General features: G+C 42.4%; 1 protein-coding gene across 3 annotated transcripts in view; it reads left to right on the forward strand.

Moving 5' to 3' along the window:
* The window catches only part of IGF2BP3 (insulin like growth factor 2 mRNA binding protein 3), a 114,245-nt gene that overhangs the window by 23,302 nt on the left and 74,370 nt on the right, over positions 1-16,573 (forward strand). For all 3 annotated transcript variants that reach the window (XM_037383651.1, XM_037383652.1, XM_037383650.1), the window contains one exon: positions 2,390-2,438. In XM_037383651.1, the coding sequence (XP_037239548.1) occupies positions 2,390-2,438 (49 nt within the window). The remainder of the gene's footprint in view (positions 1-2,389; positions 2,439-16,573) is intronic.

The raw sequence follows: 16,573 nt of genomic DNA on the forward strand, positions 1-16,573 counted from the left end.
TCAAGTTATTTCTGTGCTACTGTCCTGATATGACACATTACCGAGCAACAACTAAAAACATCAGTGTCCTATCAATATTTTTCTCACATCAGAGCCAAAACACAACACTGTACTAAGAAGGAAATTAACTCTATCCCAGCTGAAACCAGGACAGCTACAAATGTTGGCTGGCAGAAGTTTTACGTGGCATCAAACTTCTCAGTTCCTCAAGTTGTGGGAAGAAAAAATCCCTCCAAACCTTGTGTTATGTCCTTTACTGAGTAAACATAGAGATCACTTTTTTGTCTCTCTCTCAGGTGTTGGGCATTAAAGGGAGAGGATACGTAGGCTTTCCTTCTGAAATTAAAAAATGTGAGGTGGCAGTTGTGGAGTCAGTTGTATATGGGCTTCTGGAAAGGACTTTTCCCCCTCTGCTTCTCACCGTGGACGTCCACAGCTCGGCGTGAGCATTTGTTGCCCAGCTTGGTGTGGAGCTGGGGGGAGACCTGCTGGTGTGCTGGCTGGGCTGTTGTGTGCTTGGATCCTTCTGCAAGTGGCACTCCTTGCTACGTGAATTTTAATTTGAATCTACAAGTGTGAGAGACTAATGGCACAGCACAGTTTGAAGCACACTGCTTAGCGTATTGGCTGCCAATTTTGTGGCTTGGGATTTTTAATACTGAATGAACATCCCCCTTTTATGTTCTACTTTAGGTCCCAACTTTCAAGTTTCAGGTTGCTGTCTGAGATTATTTTGGTATTTTGGAGCAGTGTATCACTACTTCAGGGGGATGTTTCATAGCAGTGTCGCTACCTGAGATACAATTCGAGGAAATCTGCAGACTTCAAGGAAACTCCCCCCTCCCAATTCCAGTGAAGCAGCTCCTGACTCTCTGCTTATTGGAAATGAAAGTTTAAATAGGGTTGTGTGCGGTTTCAGTTTTTGTTCTCCCTTCCTTGCCTATTTACGTGAACGAATGCTGAAATCTGCTCTTACTTGTTTGAGAGGGAGTGAAAACAGCTGAGAAATGCTGCATAACAGAGCCCTGTTCGGCTTTTCTGGAGGGGGGGAGCTTGTCCCTTGATCTCATGGTCGCCATAGAGTTGGGTGTGACGGACATCTCCATGTGAGGAGAAGTTTGGGAAAGGTGGCTTTGTGCTGTGAGCTCCAGCTGTGCCCTGGACAAAGCCTGTGGAGAGAAGAGCATTTCCAGGGATGTAAAACACTCACTGCAGACCTGTGTGGATGGGGGGTTGGGGGTATTAGGGAGAGGAGCGTATTTTAAAAGTATCTGAGGGGGGAAATTAAAGCTTTTGATTTTATTGCTAGACGGGAACATCTCTAAAACTTGTTTTGTTGCAAGATTTTTGTTGGTCTCTATAATTTTAACAAACTTTTGTTAAGAAGTTCTTAAAAGGTGAAGCGTTTTTCTGAGAGGTCAGTATCGAGCAATTAAAACACTACACAAAACCGGAGTGTTTGAACACAAGACACTTAGTCTAGCTGCAGTGGTGAACCAAAATGTAGTTGAGACCTTTTAGGCTGGACCGCTCTGCGTGCTGTCCCCTCTCCCTTCCCCAGATCTTCTCAGGCTAGCCAGGCTGACCCAGCCAGCACACCCTACCTGAGCCCAGCTGAAACTGTGTTAATCTACACATTCTTGTAAATCCCAAGGGTTTTGTGGCATCTCTGGCATTTATTTGTTCTCTCACTTTGGGGGAAGGGAGGAGACAAAGGACTTGGCTGTGAAGGCAGCCAGCACACTAACAGGCTTTGCAGTAGCACTTCAAAGTGAACGTTTTGTTTACTAGATAAGTGAAAACCGATGTAAATTTGGGGTGAAAATGCAATGAATTTACTCATTCTTACCCCCTCCTCCGGATCAGGGATGGAGAACATCAGCCCAGTCTGTTATTAGGCTAATGAAAAGCTTAGTATCAAAGCAAATGTATTAATTCAAATTTAGATTTTTTTTTTTTTTCCTCCAGGGGATGTAGAATCCTGAAGTATCATCTTGGTGAATTAAAAAAAAAAAAAATAAATTAAATTGTGTGGAGGGGAACCCAGTACAAATACACGGGATTATCACACCCATTTATAGTGGAGAGAATTAGATACTGAAGGCCTTAAAGCTGAAATAGAAATAGTCTTCAAGAAAAGTGGAGACTTCATGAAATGTAACAGCTGTCAAATGTGTAACAAGTATTTCTGTAACAGCTCTTTGGACTTGAAATGGTTTTGACCTGACATTCCCCCCCAGCGATCTGTTGGGATTTTTTTGAATTATGTATTTGGTTTTGCCCCTCTTAGTACGACAGATGCTTAAATGTATGACGCTGCTATGTATGGTCTATCTTGCAATAATGTTTTCTTTCTGTTTTTTTTTTTAACTATTTTCTTTATCTGCAGGAGTCGGAAGCTTCAGATCAGAAATATCCCGCCTCACTTGCAGTGGGAGGTAGGAAGTTACTTTAAAAATTGGTATCTGTGCTTAAAACTGTATTTCTGTTTCTCTCTTTATCCACAAGACTCTTTTCCCCTTCCCCCACCTTTCACTTGCTTTGCGCAGACACCACCCATTCTGTTCTGGGGAAAAATCCTTTGGAAGAGGGAACAATAGAGCCTTCTAAGCAATTCAGATAACTGCCTTCATTTCTGCTCTCAGAGTTAACCATAAAAAATGTTGAAATGGATTCCTTGGTGAATGCTGACTTCCTGATGCAGTCACTCTCTTCGACTGAAAGCGTGTCCATTTTGGACCTTGCTGGTGTCTGGTGTATGAGTTTGGTAAACTTAATACAAGTTTGTATTTAAATGCTTGGCCAAGACCTTCACAAAAGCAGAAATTTAACGCTGATCCTCCTTCTTTGATATTGTCTTGGTTGTTTGTTTTTCCTTGCTCCTCTGTAGTGGTGGCATTATGGCAAATTGCTCATGCTATTACAATTATTGGCTCTCACTTTTATATTGTATACTTGCTGTTTACACTCCACAAATAGTGTTTTAATTTTTGCAGTAGATGGGCTACTGTGAGAATGGATCTGTTTTCTGTATTGTTTTTCTACTTTGTATGTGTTTAAAATGTTGTCTTTGCATTTTACTAGTAGTAATTCATCCTATTGCCTGGGGGAGATTAAAGGGTAGAGGGTTTGAGAGGATAAAGCTCAGGTTTGGGTAGCGTTGTTCTCTGAGCAGGTTTGGTCTGCTGCCTTCATCTGACTTTCCATCTGCAGCTACTTCTTTGTTTGCACGGCCCGATTGCTTCCTAGCTTTGGAGAAGAGCGGAGGCATTGCTCTGTCCAACCTCGGCTGTCAACCGCAGGGCTTCTGTAAGACATCAGCACACACCACCCCTCATGGCTTCGGTCTGTCCTTGTGTCTCTGCACTCCGTATAAGCATTTTCTCCGCACTTCCCAAACCTTGTGCTCCCCTCAGTTGAACTGTATCCATCTGATACCCTTTATTTCAAATTCGGAACTGCTTTTTTGTCAAGCTTTTGGGAAGAGTAGTAGTAGAAATGGTTGAGGGTGGGTGACCGATTTGAGGATTAACTTATTTTTTGGTACAAAATGCCTCTGAGGATTTTGTGTAGGAATAGTGAATATCAGATCAGAGGCACATGATTCAGTAAGATGTAAATAAACATGGGTGTGAGCACTGTTGAGTGGAGTACACCAAAATTTTTACCTGCTCATCCCTCCTTACCTGTAACATACAAGCATTAATAGCTACATACATGTATCTGCATCTGCTTCCTGATTTTTTGTTGCTGCAGTTTGTGGTGACATCTGGTCTCAGACAGATGTTCCCTCTGGCCCATGTTTTTAAAACACTGGTGTCTTAATGTTGCCAAGGAAGAGTTAAAATTGTCCCTGTTAACATAATCTCAGCCTTGCCTAGATGTCCTGAAGCTGCTTGTACAGACCTGAACCTTTGGTCACAGAATTTGGAGGCCCCAAAATAACTTCTGCAATACTTTTGTATTCTCTTGTGATATCAGGGCTGCTTGCAGAGTATGGTTTGTCCACAAACTTCCTAAAGTTTTTCTTTGTAAGTGCGGGTGGTCTGTCACTTCTGCACTGCGCAGGTAAGTTTTGTATGCTCTCAAAAGAATGCTAATGACAAAAACCAGCAACTGATGATTAAATTAATGGGGGAATTTGTCTTTTGTCAGGCTTACCTTGGGATCTGGTATCTTTTGTTGTTGTTGTTGACGCTAAAAGACCTTGCAGAAGCTTCCTTTGAGCTATTAAGAAAGTTTTGGATGATTCTTCTTTAAAACATGTCTTTCTTGCAACCAGTTGCTCGGTAGGGAGAGTTAAGGTTTGCGCATACAGGGAAGGATTTATATTGAAGCAGTGTTCTTGCATAATGTTTTCTGAGGGGGTGGTATGTGTGTATGGCAGCTGGAGCATTTTTACTTAAATTGTTTCTTATAGTCCCTCTGTGCCAATCTGTGTGCCTCATCACTACTTTGTTAATTGCTTGAATCAAGACTGACTACTTCTAATGGGTGTGAAATCCTTAAAACCAAACCAAAAACTACTGGTAAAAGCGGTCTGTAGGTTAGTTCAGTGTATCAGCCCTTGTGTATATTTGATACTGAAATACAAAACACACTTAGTACTCTATGACACCTTTTTTTACAGTGACATGAGGATACGTGAAAAGAACAGAAGATTAGTGTTCTTCTGAAATTTCCCCCCCCCCAGTATAAGCATTATTAGGAAAGTTACCTTGTCATTCTTTGCAAAAGTGTTTTCTTAAGCTCTGTTGAAATAATTGTTGTGTTTTAATTTTGTTCTTTATAGAAAACAAGAATTTTATACAGCCTACGGGCATGCCCATGACAGTTTGTGTGTGTGCCTCTAGTTCAGTGCTTTGAAGCTGTTCTTGTTGCTGGTGTCACGCAGTGGTACCTGTAATCTTGGGCCATGTGGGACTGGGACTTAGCAAGTGTCTCTGTGAACATCCATACCCAACAGAGATGGTCTCTGGCTTATAACAAATTGCCCACGAAACCCCTTTATTATAAGGAAGGCATCCATAATATTCTCAAATGCAGCTCGTAGGGTTTGGGGAAAGCAGGTCTGGAAAGAGCGGTAGGGATGCTGATCCCACAGTAATGTAGCTGAAGTGTTTGTGTGTGAAGCCTAACAGAGTTTGGTAGTAGCTCCTACTCTGGAGCACCCCAGAGTATAGTATTACCTCCTGGTTTTCAAAACCAGAAAAACATTCGGGGAATAAATTGAAGTTTAATCTGAATTGAGAACGTTTTGCAATACGTCAGCTGAGGAAGGTGCACCACTGGTGATACATGTGCTTTGCTCTCCATGCAGATGGGAGCTGGCTCTTAAGATTCATGAAATGCCGGAGTAAATGAGTTTCCTGTGAAAACCCTGAAACTGTTTCATTGGTGTACCCTCTTATCTTTCTAAGTGGCATATCTGCCTGTTTGGTAAAGTCCTAGTGCCTTTAGTAACGTGGAAAAGAGAATACATTGAACTTCAGTGTTAAGGAAACCCTTGGAAGATGCATGTGAGGTAGGACACTTGACCCATAGTTATTCCATCTAGATTGGGAATTAAACAGTGGGTGTAAATGGGCACAGCGTAACAAGCATTTATTAATAAGACTTTGCGTAAACCAAGTACACAAACTCAGGTTTACTATTTCCTTTTCTGTCTGCCTTTTTGGAGAAAAATGTTCCAATTAGATTTCTCCTTCACATAGGTTGAAGCTACTGAACCAAAATACTGACTTTTACAACCTGCCATAGCAATTGGACTTGTAATTGCGTCCTTTGGGTAATCTTAGAGTTCTCTGTGTACTTATCAGATCATAATGGTATAAGTAAAAAAGGGAAGATAACCCTTTTAGACCACATTCAGGGCTAAGCGGTAGCAAAGAGGCAGATAATGACCTGCTATAATCTGCTGAGTTATTGAAACAAATATTGAAACAAAACCACAGGGTTGCTATCCTGAAGAGCTGACTCTTAAAAGTGCAGCTGTAAAAGATAAAATTCAAAATTCTAATGTATTCCAAGGCATTCAAGGTTAAGTTTGTACAAAACTTGCTTGCTAATTAATTTTAACTTCACAAGAACGTTTTTGGCAAGGTTCTGCAGGTTTCTGTACCTGTGGGTTGGGTACTCTTAGACTTCTTGCCCAATTAGGAGGAACTGGAGGTGGAGGGAAGGCAGCATCTGAACTAAGAAAATTTACGACTTGCCTCAGACTGAAACTGGAGTCTGGACCAGTAGGGGTTTATCCAGGATAATGTTCTCTAACTCATCCACGAGGTAATTTTGGATTTTCTCCCTTCCCTCACTGGACTGTCTGGGTTTGAGGACTCTGGATGAGTGCCCAAGTTCCATAAAAGCATCATCACTTCTGGAATGCATCTTCAGTTTATTCTGCTCGCACATAAATTGCATATAGATGTTATTATATCAATTCAGTAATATGAAGGACATGTGCATGATCAGATTTTATTTTAGAGTTCTTCTGAGAAGGAGCTGTTATGTGAAATGTCACCCTTTTTTTTCTTTCTTTTTTTTTTAAACATTTGAAAACTAAAAACATTTTAAAACTAGCTTCCTCAGTGTAGAAGATGCTTCAAGATACTTTCTTTCCAAACATTTTTTCCATGTTTAGTGAATAAAGCACTAGAGAACAGACTTTCAGGACACAGATGGTGCCAGAAACAGCACTTGCTGGCTCAGCAGAAAGGTAGCTGTTGAAGAGTTCCTACTTATCTTCTGTGGGCTTATTTCCTTATCGGTTTGTATGGAGCAGATAAACAGATAGAGTGTTGATGAACTTTGTAACAGAAAAGGTAGACTAAAAGCCTAGCCTGTGGAGTGTGAACCTGTTGAGTGAGCAGAGAAGCAAGAAAAACGTTGTGAATGTGTGTGACTTGAAAGCTGCTTTTGAGGACAGAAATGCGTGGGAAGGGAGGTCTGATTTAGCTCTTCCAAAGGCAAAAGGATGTTACTAAACTAGGGTTGCTTTTCCTTGCCTTTTCATGGAAATGAAAACCAAAGTCTCATAGTTACGCTGAGACCTCAGATGTTTTAGGTTCTCGAAGCACAAGTAGTAATGGAAAAGGATTTCTGGATCGGTTGCAATGTGAGTGCAGGTTCTGCACTGAAACTTCTGTCAATGCAAGAAAGGTTTGAACCATCTCTACCCATCTGCATATTTTGTAAAACAACTTTCAGTCTCTTTAAAAGAATTGAGACTGATTCTCATTGTGGGTAAATATTAGTAAATCTTACTGTGCACATAACTGTTTTGAGGATCTGTAGTAGCTTGTGTTGTGTCTTTGATTAAAACGGGCAGGTTGCCTGTGGTGGTTTTTTGTTTATTTGTTGTGTGTGTTTTTCCGAACTAGAGGTGCAGTGTAAAAGCCAGTCATGCTGAGTGGTACCTGTTTATGATGCAGCTTATTCTAGAATACCAAGGATATGAAGAGGACAGGTGGGGAGCTTGTGCGTTTTAAGAAAGGAGAAGAAAAACATGACACAATTGCAATTAGGAATAAATTAGGATTATACTAAGCAGATACTTCTTAGAAAGCAAGATGTAAAAGGGAGATCCAGGACTGAGCTGAGCTACAGTGAAAAGGATTCTAGGAGAAAGATGAATCAACGGTAAAGAGGTTTAAAATGTATTGAAATATGATCTTTCACCTCAAGCCTCCTCCAAGAATCCTAGCTTACTGTAATGCCATAAAAATAACGTATAGCTGTAAAAATGCTAGCAGAATGCTAAGCATGCACAAATTATCTGCTGCCTGCTAGGTGTTGGAATATCTGGTAGGGATCTTTGTTTTCTGTTGCCTTCTCAATGTGCCACATCAAGCCCTAAGCTGTACTTTTCACTAATTATTACTAGTCCTACTTGGCAGGAGAATGGAGAACATGTTAGTCTGTTCTCTGCAGCAGTCTTTTATGTATTTGAAGACCCATGACCTTTAGGGAGGGTTAAGGAGAGAGTTTTAAGTTCCTCTCAAGACTCTTATTTCTAGGAAATTAGTTGTTCTTAAGTCTCACCTGGGAATGTCCCATGAGGCTTCTCCAGACTAGTTTCTGTAGCTTAAGGTCCCTTTGAGCTCTTGTTACGTCCTCTGATATGTTTGCCCTCCATTTCAGCCTTGTGCTGTCTTCAAATTTAATAAACACAAAGGTGATGCAATGCTAGATGTGGTGGTCCCTGCAAACCCTATGAAATAAAGCTCTTTAGTTTGACAGTAGGTTGGTAATTACTGTTACCTGGCAGAGATAGCAAGGTCAACTTCTCACTTGCTGTTGTAGTATTGGTTGTAGTTACCTTATGAATCAGTTGTAGGGATGTTGTTGTTTAACCCCAGCCAGCAACTAAGTACCACACAGCTGCTCACTTGCTCCTCTCGCTGGTGGGATGGGGAGGAGAACTGGAAAAAGGTGAAACCAGTGAGTTGAGGTAAGAACAGTTTAATAATTGAAATAAAGTAAAACATAATAGTAGTAATGAAAAGGAAGATAAAAAGAGAGGACTAAAACCCAAGATAAACAAGTGATGCACAATACAGCTCTCACCACCTGCTGACCAGTGCCCAGCCAGTCCCTGATCAGCAATTGGCACCTCCCGGCCAGCTCCCCCCTGTTTATATACTGACCGTAACGTTCTATGGTATGGAATATCCCTTTGGCTAGTTCGGATCAGCTGTCCTGGCTGTGCTCCCCCCCAGCTGCTTGTGCACCTGCTCACTGGCAGAGCATGGGAAACTGAAAAGTCCTTGACTTGTTGCTAAGTAATGCTTACATCAGTGTGTTATCAATATTATTCTCATACTAAATCCAAAACACAGCACTGTACCAGCTCCGAAGAAGAAAATTAACTTTCTCACAGCTTAAACCAGGAGGACAGTGTCAGAAGCCTTCTGAAGAGAGATTCCCACACATGCATAGACTGTTAATTCTGTTGCAATGAGAAATGGAGAGATTTATCAAGAATTATGCACAGCAAACAAAGGTTGAATGTTGAGTACCTGCTGCTTTTGATTTCTAACTATGGGATAGAGGGTAGAGCAGCTGCCGGGGCAATGCAGATGCATCCACTTAAGATGACCTACTGGCTTATGTTGTGATTTATAGGGGGTGATATTTACAGGTATATATGTGGTAATAAACACCTTTTGCAGGTGTTTAAAATACAGGGTGTGGGAGTAAAGGTCCTTGGATAAACATGCAATAAGCATATTTCTCACTTGGAATGATTTACTCATATGAGTGTTAGCTACAGCAGTGCTGATAAGCATCTTCAGGTTGTTATAAACAAGGGGGAAAATCTAACGGGGTAAGTAATTTTATTTGAGAGTTATACTACAGCATTTTTTTTACTTTAAATTGGGATCTTGTTAAAAGTAGTTGATAGTGATGCTTTTATCAATTTTTTGATTAATGATTATTTTTTAAAAATATCAAAAAATAAAAAATGTTGATAAAAATGTAAGAGTTAATATCCAGATGTCCCTGCTGAAGATACTGTGCTTTTATTATAGTTGTAGGCTTAGAAAAGTAACATTGCGTTAGTGAACACAGCTTTTTTTCTTTAGGAAGCTTGTATTGCAGTAGGTTGAGTAGGGAATAGAGATGTTGGCGGTGAGGTCAGAGCTCTGTTGTGGTAAGCACATAAAGGGTATGGAAGGTGGTCTTCCAACCACGAGAACTAGACATAATGTCAGTACTCTTGTTTCAGAGAAATCGGAAGACTTACCAGGTCAGAGCTGGCTTGACTGACGCAGTTCAGGGGTGTGAAAGTTGCTGCTCCTCTTGTTCTTTCAACTTACCACCTTGGCCACCTGGAGGAAGTGGAAGGTTTTGGGCTTGTGCTGCAGGGAAGGTGTTGCTCAGGAAAGGTGGTGTTGGGTGGTGGTTCTTTGGCTCGTATGGCAGAGGCAGGAAGGTTGGCTGAGCAATGTTTGAAAAAGGTGCTAAAGTGCCACAGCTTTTTGTCTGGAATACGAAGCAAGCTGGAATAACTGCTGGCTTTTCTGAACGTGCTGAGTAGTAGGTTGCAGTGACTTCAGGGCACGGTTTGCGAGCTGTTGGCTAATCCTCCTGTGGAGGGGGCAGGATGAGGAGTGGAGGGAAGCATCCACTCGGACCCGAGACTTTTAATATGTTGTCTCATCTGAGGCACACAGCTTTGATTCAGTGAGTTGTCTAGATCTCTGTGTTGGAGTATGGACTGCTTTTGGCTGTGATGGGCTCTAATGCCGACGTATAGAAACCCAGTGAGTTTTAAGTGTTAAACGTGGCCATTCCAACTAAGACATACAGAACCTTTCTGTCTTTGGAGACTGTCTTTATGGGCCTATATCTTATTTTCCTTCAATATTCAGTGGGAGAAATAACTAAGTGAAGGGTTAAAAAAAATGAAAAGATTCGGTGCAACTATCTGATCAGTACAAATGTTTGCTCCAAACTTTTGCCCTCATCCAAATTTGTTCCGTTGTCCTGTGACTGAGATTAGAAAAAAATCTGGGTTTATATCTAGGTTTTGATCTTGTAGGATAGAGGAAGGCACAATCTGTGATCCCTTAACATTTTCAGAAATGTTCTAATACTTAAACCAGCTGTTAGTGTGCAAGAAATTTGGTATTGTCACCATGAGGTTGTATGGCACTGTTAGAACGTGTTGCTCACCAGCCTAGAATAGTATGGGTTGTTGACCCTGTCGCTAACAATGACACCAAAACTTGTGAAATCTTACAAGACACACAAAGCTTGCTTGGTTCAAAACACTTTTTTGGGAACCAGCCACCAAATCTCTTTATTTGCAGTTCTAGAAAGGTGTCTGAAGACCTTTTTCCAAGCACTCAGTTGCCAAAGTCTGGCACCCCTCAGCTATAATTTTTACTTAAGGAGTCATTTTAATCATGGTGCAACCTCTTTATCCAGTGTTGTGATGTGCCCTTTCACAGAATTACAAAACCATTCAGGTTGGAAGGGGTCTCAAGCGGTCTATAGTCTAGCTTTCTGCTCAAAGCAAGGTCTCTTGAATTCAAACCACATTGTTTAGGGTTTTGTCTAGTCTTGGAAACCTCTAGGAATGTGGTTTGTGCAGCCTCTCCAGGTGACTGGTTCTAAGGATTAATTATTCTGTTAGTGAGAATTGTTTTGCTTACACCTGGTGAGGACATCTGTTGTATCAATTTAAGCTGCTTGTCTCCTGTTTTCCCACCCTGCACCTCAGGGAAGAGCCTGGCTCTGTCTTCTCAATGACCTCTGGGACAGGCTGCTGCTATGTCTCCCTCAAAGCTGTCTGTTCTTGGGCTCAACATGGCCAGCTCCCTCAGCCCCTTCTCACTGGAGAGAGAGGTACTTCAGCCCTCAACCATCTTGGTGGCCCTTCACTGAACTCATTCCAGGTTCTCGATGTCTGTCTTGTACTGGAGCTCCCAGAACTGGATGCAGTATCTCCATGTGATTGTTTATCCTCTTCTACTCAGCACTCATTAACTTTCCTCCATCCACTGCTTGTGCTCCTGTTAATGCAGCTCAGGTTGCTGTTGACCTTTGCTGGGTCATGTTCATGTTCAACTTGCTGTCCATGCATGTTTTTTTTCAGCAGAGCCGCTCTCCAACCAGGCGGTCCTTAGGCTGTACCGGTGTGCAGGGAATTATTCCTTCCCTGGTACAGGACTATTTGTGCTTGTTAAAATTCCTCAGGTTGCTGTCGGCCAGTTCCTCTACCCTGCCTAGGTCTCTGTGGGTGGCAGCCCTGCCCTCTGGCATGTTGGCGGATGCCCTCAGGTGGGTCTCATCCTCAGACTGGAGGAGGGTGTGCTGCAACACCTCCTCCAGGTCACTGACAACACAGTCAAGCAGGACAGGCCCTAGGACAAAGCACTTGTCACTGGCCTCCAGGTGTAAAGTGTGGCCAGGTAGAGTACTGTCCTCTGAGCCCAGCTGTTATTCATTACAGCATTATTACTGGAAAGTAAACTGGATGTGGAATCTTTGGAAGTCTGTCGCCTGCACGTGTGGGAGGGGAGCCGCGTCTGGGAATGGTATTGTATCTCTGCAGGTAGAACTTAGGCCGCATGCCAGTGTGGCTGAACTTACTCAAAGCACAATGATAGATTAACCCATTGTTCAAACCACCAGCCCTGAAGTGAAATACGGAGCACCAACACGCTGCTGCTTTCTTCGTTTCACATGTAATTGCACGATCTTGTTCCTCACTGATAGTCTAAATAAAAACCCCACTGCCAAGGGACTGCTTGGTGAAAACTGCGGCTTCTGAAAACTTTTCATTTTGAATGTAACCTCAGTTTAGGAAGTAATAGAAATCGCAAAGTATGTTTTTGACCTATGAAAGATTTTTTTTTTTCATTAAAAAAAGGTACTCTTATCCCTGCCAAAGCTATTGGTGTAGCTTTTGAGTGTCTTTTGCATGTAAATTTAGTCTCGCCTCATTAATTATTCATGCTGCCTGATATCTTAAGTCTTTCTCACTTTAGTTTTTCTTTATGAAATGAGTAGTTCTTACTGGTGTTGGGCCTTCTGTGGAAGTGCCAGCTTTAGATGCTGGGAGTGCAGCCCAAAATTCCTGCTGAAATTAGATGTCAGTACCTTTTTTGTTGTCATGTATGAAGTTGTAAAGCTCCAGGCTTTTATAAACAGCCCTTCACATGTTATAAAAGTAATGTGGATAAGAAACTAGTTACTTTAGTCCTGTTCTTGGAGAAGTTCTGAACTAATTTCAGTCACCAGCCTTGAAAGGTGTCACTAGCAGAGATTTGCCTCTTCAGATTTACCAGTTGTATTGGAGAAGAATTGAAGGAAAAGCATAAATGAGTTGTTCCTCAGGCAATAATAGGAGAGATGTTATGAGCTTTTGTTCATGGTAGGCAAAGGAATAGAAAAATGTTAACTTGAAGTGGTCTTAATGATTCTTTTCTCAATCCGCTTAGTTTATGCATAAAGAACGTAAAACCAGCAGCACTGGGTTGGGAGAAAGGTGTATGTGTGGTCCAGTGCCTTGGGAGGAGTACAGGAATGAGGGCAAGGATGTAGTGACAGTGCACCAGAACAGTCTCCCGGCTTGCAGCATTTCGCAGCCCTGTAACCTACTGACACAGAAATGGTGCTTTTGTACTTGAGAAATTAATCCAGAGTTTCTGTGAACATGCTGAACAAACCAGTGTAAAACTCCTAGCATCCACAATACACTGCTGTGAAGAGGTGTGCTATTTTAGGGCATGTTGCGTGAAGAACCATCTCATCTCACATGCTTTCAACCTCTGCCTGCCTCCCAGCTCCAGTATTGGAGGGAATGGTGAATCATAGTAGCTCCATGACCTTTTTCACCCTCTGTTTTCCTTATTATTTTAAGGACCTTTATTTCTTAGCCACTTTTTTTCCAGACTGAAGAGCGTAGCCTGCTTAGTTGTTTTTGTGTGGAAGCTGTTCACCATCCTTTGATTGTCTTTGTCTGATTCTTGGAAATTCTACTAAGTGATTTGGAGATGAAGGACTGAATCTGCACACAGTTATGTCATTCATTTTAGGTTATTTCATGAGGATAGTTGCTGTCAGAGACCTTTGTGTATGTCTTGGGTTTTACTTTTTTTTTTAGTGGGAAAAAACCCCCAAACCACCTGCTTCGGTGAAACTTGTGGAAAGCTAATCAGTAGAATGAGGTTTGCTCTTTATGTCTCACGAGATCAGCAGACTTTCTGGGTTTTTTTATGACAGCCATGGGGAAAAAATTGACATTATCAGCAGTGCAGATCATCCTCTGGGCTTGCTGCTGGTTTCAAGGAAATGTTACATTTGAATCATATGCGTACCACATGTTGACCCAACTTTATGCAACTGGCTCTTGTGTGGAGGGAGGGAAACAAAATGTGCTTATTTCCAAGGGGCTGGCTAGTTCCAGCCCAGCTGATTTTTATAAAGCAATGGTACTCAACACATCTCTCCTCGAACTCGCTTAGGTGTGTGGGATTTTTTTGTCTTGTTCACTAGACAAGTAGAAAGTGGCTCTTAGGCTATTGCTCTGATGAGCAAGCCTGAGAATGTTGCAAAGGCTGTGATGCTGCTTACTGCCACAAACCTCTACTGCAAGCGTGCTGCTTCACGGCCTCTGTGTTCCCCTCCCACAGCGACTGTTTTTGGTTGCAGCCTTGAACCCGGCCATGCAAGACTGAGGCCCCATCAGTGTCTCTTCTTGCAGCTTCTACTTGTGCTCATCTAGTGCTACAGAAAAGTTTTGAGTTATTGGGTGCCTGGGGAAAAGGAGCAACATGAGCTCAGCTGTAGAATCCCTTGCAGGGAGGAGACAGATGACAGAGGCAAGCAGTGAAGCTGTTGTACCAAGCAAGGGGAAACGAGACAGCCTTATGGGAAGGCAAAAGATGCCAACACAATCTGCACCTGCGTGCTGCCATTTCATCCAGTGGCTAGTGCTCGCTCCAAGAGTCTGGATGCAGTGGTGGGTCAGGTACTGACTGCTGGGTTGAGGCCTTGGAAAGTGGCAATGAGGACATGAAAAATAGGTAGGAGACCTTTTAAGACGTAGGTGAACACCAACAGATAAAATTTGCTAAGCAAGGGGAAGGAAGATGAAGTTGTGTTAATGTGTTTTCTTTAAGTGTTTTGTAGTATTCTGAAGCCTGAAGCTCCCTCTGATCTTGTGTCCCAAACTGGTAGCCAAGTACATGTGGGCAGGGAAGGAAGGGAATGTAACTTGAAATAGCTCACTTATTTTCAGATGCTTTGGGTGTTGTGGCAATCAAAAGGGGGATGTGACTAAAAGCCATCAAAACCACTTCCAAGCACATGCCTCTTAGTGGAGCAAATGAGCAGGGTTTTTAGAATATAATGCAAACAGGAAATCACTCTGAAAACTGTAGCCCACCATTAACTTGGGGGGGGAGGAGGAAAGATATATTAAAACTATCCTTGCAAGCAGTTGCCTTGTTATAAAGCCTAATAGGGGATTGAATGCATGTGTAAGAAACGAATCCAAATCAACATTTCTTGGGACACCTTTTATTAGGTGTTGGGTGGGGTTTTTTTCTTCTTAGTAATAGAGTCAGGCTGGTTTTATGTGAGGAGTAGATAGCTATTCATGCAACACTTTCACTTATTTGCTCACATAGTTCTCTTACTGAACTCATAGTTGCCCAGTGTGAGCAGCAACCAGGAGGCCAACCTCAACTATGTAGTCTGGAGTGTGTAGGGTTATAATAATGTGCCAGTGGCTTCTAGGTAGGTGTTCTTCAGTCCTTTGTTGCATTGGATGTATAATTAAATCTGTAGCCTTCATTTGACTGCATATAGCAGCTGCTGCCCTTTTGGATGTGATCTAAGTTATGAAGCTACTGTCCATGTTAGTGTGTGCTGGTGTCCTTCTGTAGTTTCAGCAGGCTTTTGGTCTAGAAAACTCACATGCTACCTTCTCAGCATACCTTTCCTCTTTCTTGACACATTGTTTTCTGTTAATTGTTTCTCTGTCCAAATACATAGAAATCTATAGGAGCCATTAATGCGAGCTTACATTGAAGTGATGCTTAACTACAGGACTTCTGTTTTTCCTTTTCATTTTTAAGTATGGGGCTTCTGTGGACCTGTAGACTGGACCATGCAGACTTCTGTGGATCCCTGACTTTGATTTGTAGGTATTGGTTGTTGCACCCGAAATGGTTGCTGGTTTAGGCTACTATTGCAAGCTGGGATGACTTGTTAGGTACTTGAGTGACTGCATATTTATAGGAAACTTCTGTATTGCCCCTTCATATTGGCCTCTTGCTAATATTCAGTAATTGTGTTGTCATCCATCAGAAAGTTTGGTTTTCATACTCAGGAGGCATTTGTTCCTGGTGATAACCTGTTTTTAAAGCATGTAGTAGAAGAAATAGTGTGGTGGTGGTGGGGATACTGAAGACTTGCAGCAGCCTCGTGTCTGGGGCTGTAGTTGCAGTATGCAGAGGGGACTGCGATAGATTAAGTTACTGGGATTCTTCCAACTGTGTCATCTCCAGTGAGCTGTGATGGCCTACAACCACCTTTTAGAAACTTTTTTTATCCCAAGCATAAATACAGGCTGGGTGGAGAATGGATTGAAAACAGCCCTGAGGAGAAAGACTCGGGGGTGTTGGTGGATGAGAAGCTCTATGTGATCCAGAAATATGTGCCTGCAGCCCACCAACTGTATCCTGCGCTGCATCAAAAGCAGCGTAACCAGCAGGCTGCTGAGGGAGATGATTCTCCCCCTCTACTCCACTTCTGTGAGACCCCACCTGGAGTACTGCATTCCAGCTCTAAGGCCCCCAACATAACAAGGACGTGGACCTGTTGGAATGAGTCCAGAGAAGGGCCACGAAGATAGGAGAGGTACTCCAGCCTCTGATCATGAAGACAGGCTGGGAGAGTTGGGGTTGTTCAGCCTGGAGCAGAGGAGGCTCCAGGGAGACCTTACAGAAGCTTTCCAGGACCTAAAGGGGGCCTACAAGAGAGCCGGAGAGGGACTTCTTACAAGGCCATGTGCTGATAGGACGAGGGGCAATGGCTTTAAACTGAAAGAGGGTAG

The sequence above is a fragment of the Falco rusticolus genome, chromosome 4, assembly GCF_015220075.1.
Source record: "Falco rusticolus isolate bFalRus1 chromosome 4, bFalRus1.pri, whole genome shotgun sequence".
In the NCBI taxonomy this organism is placed as follows: domain Eukaryota; kingdom Metazoa; phylum Chordata; class Aves; order Falconiformes; family Falconidae; genus Falco; species Falco rusticolus.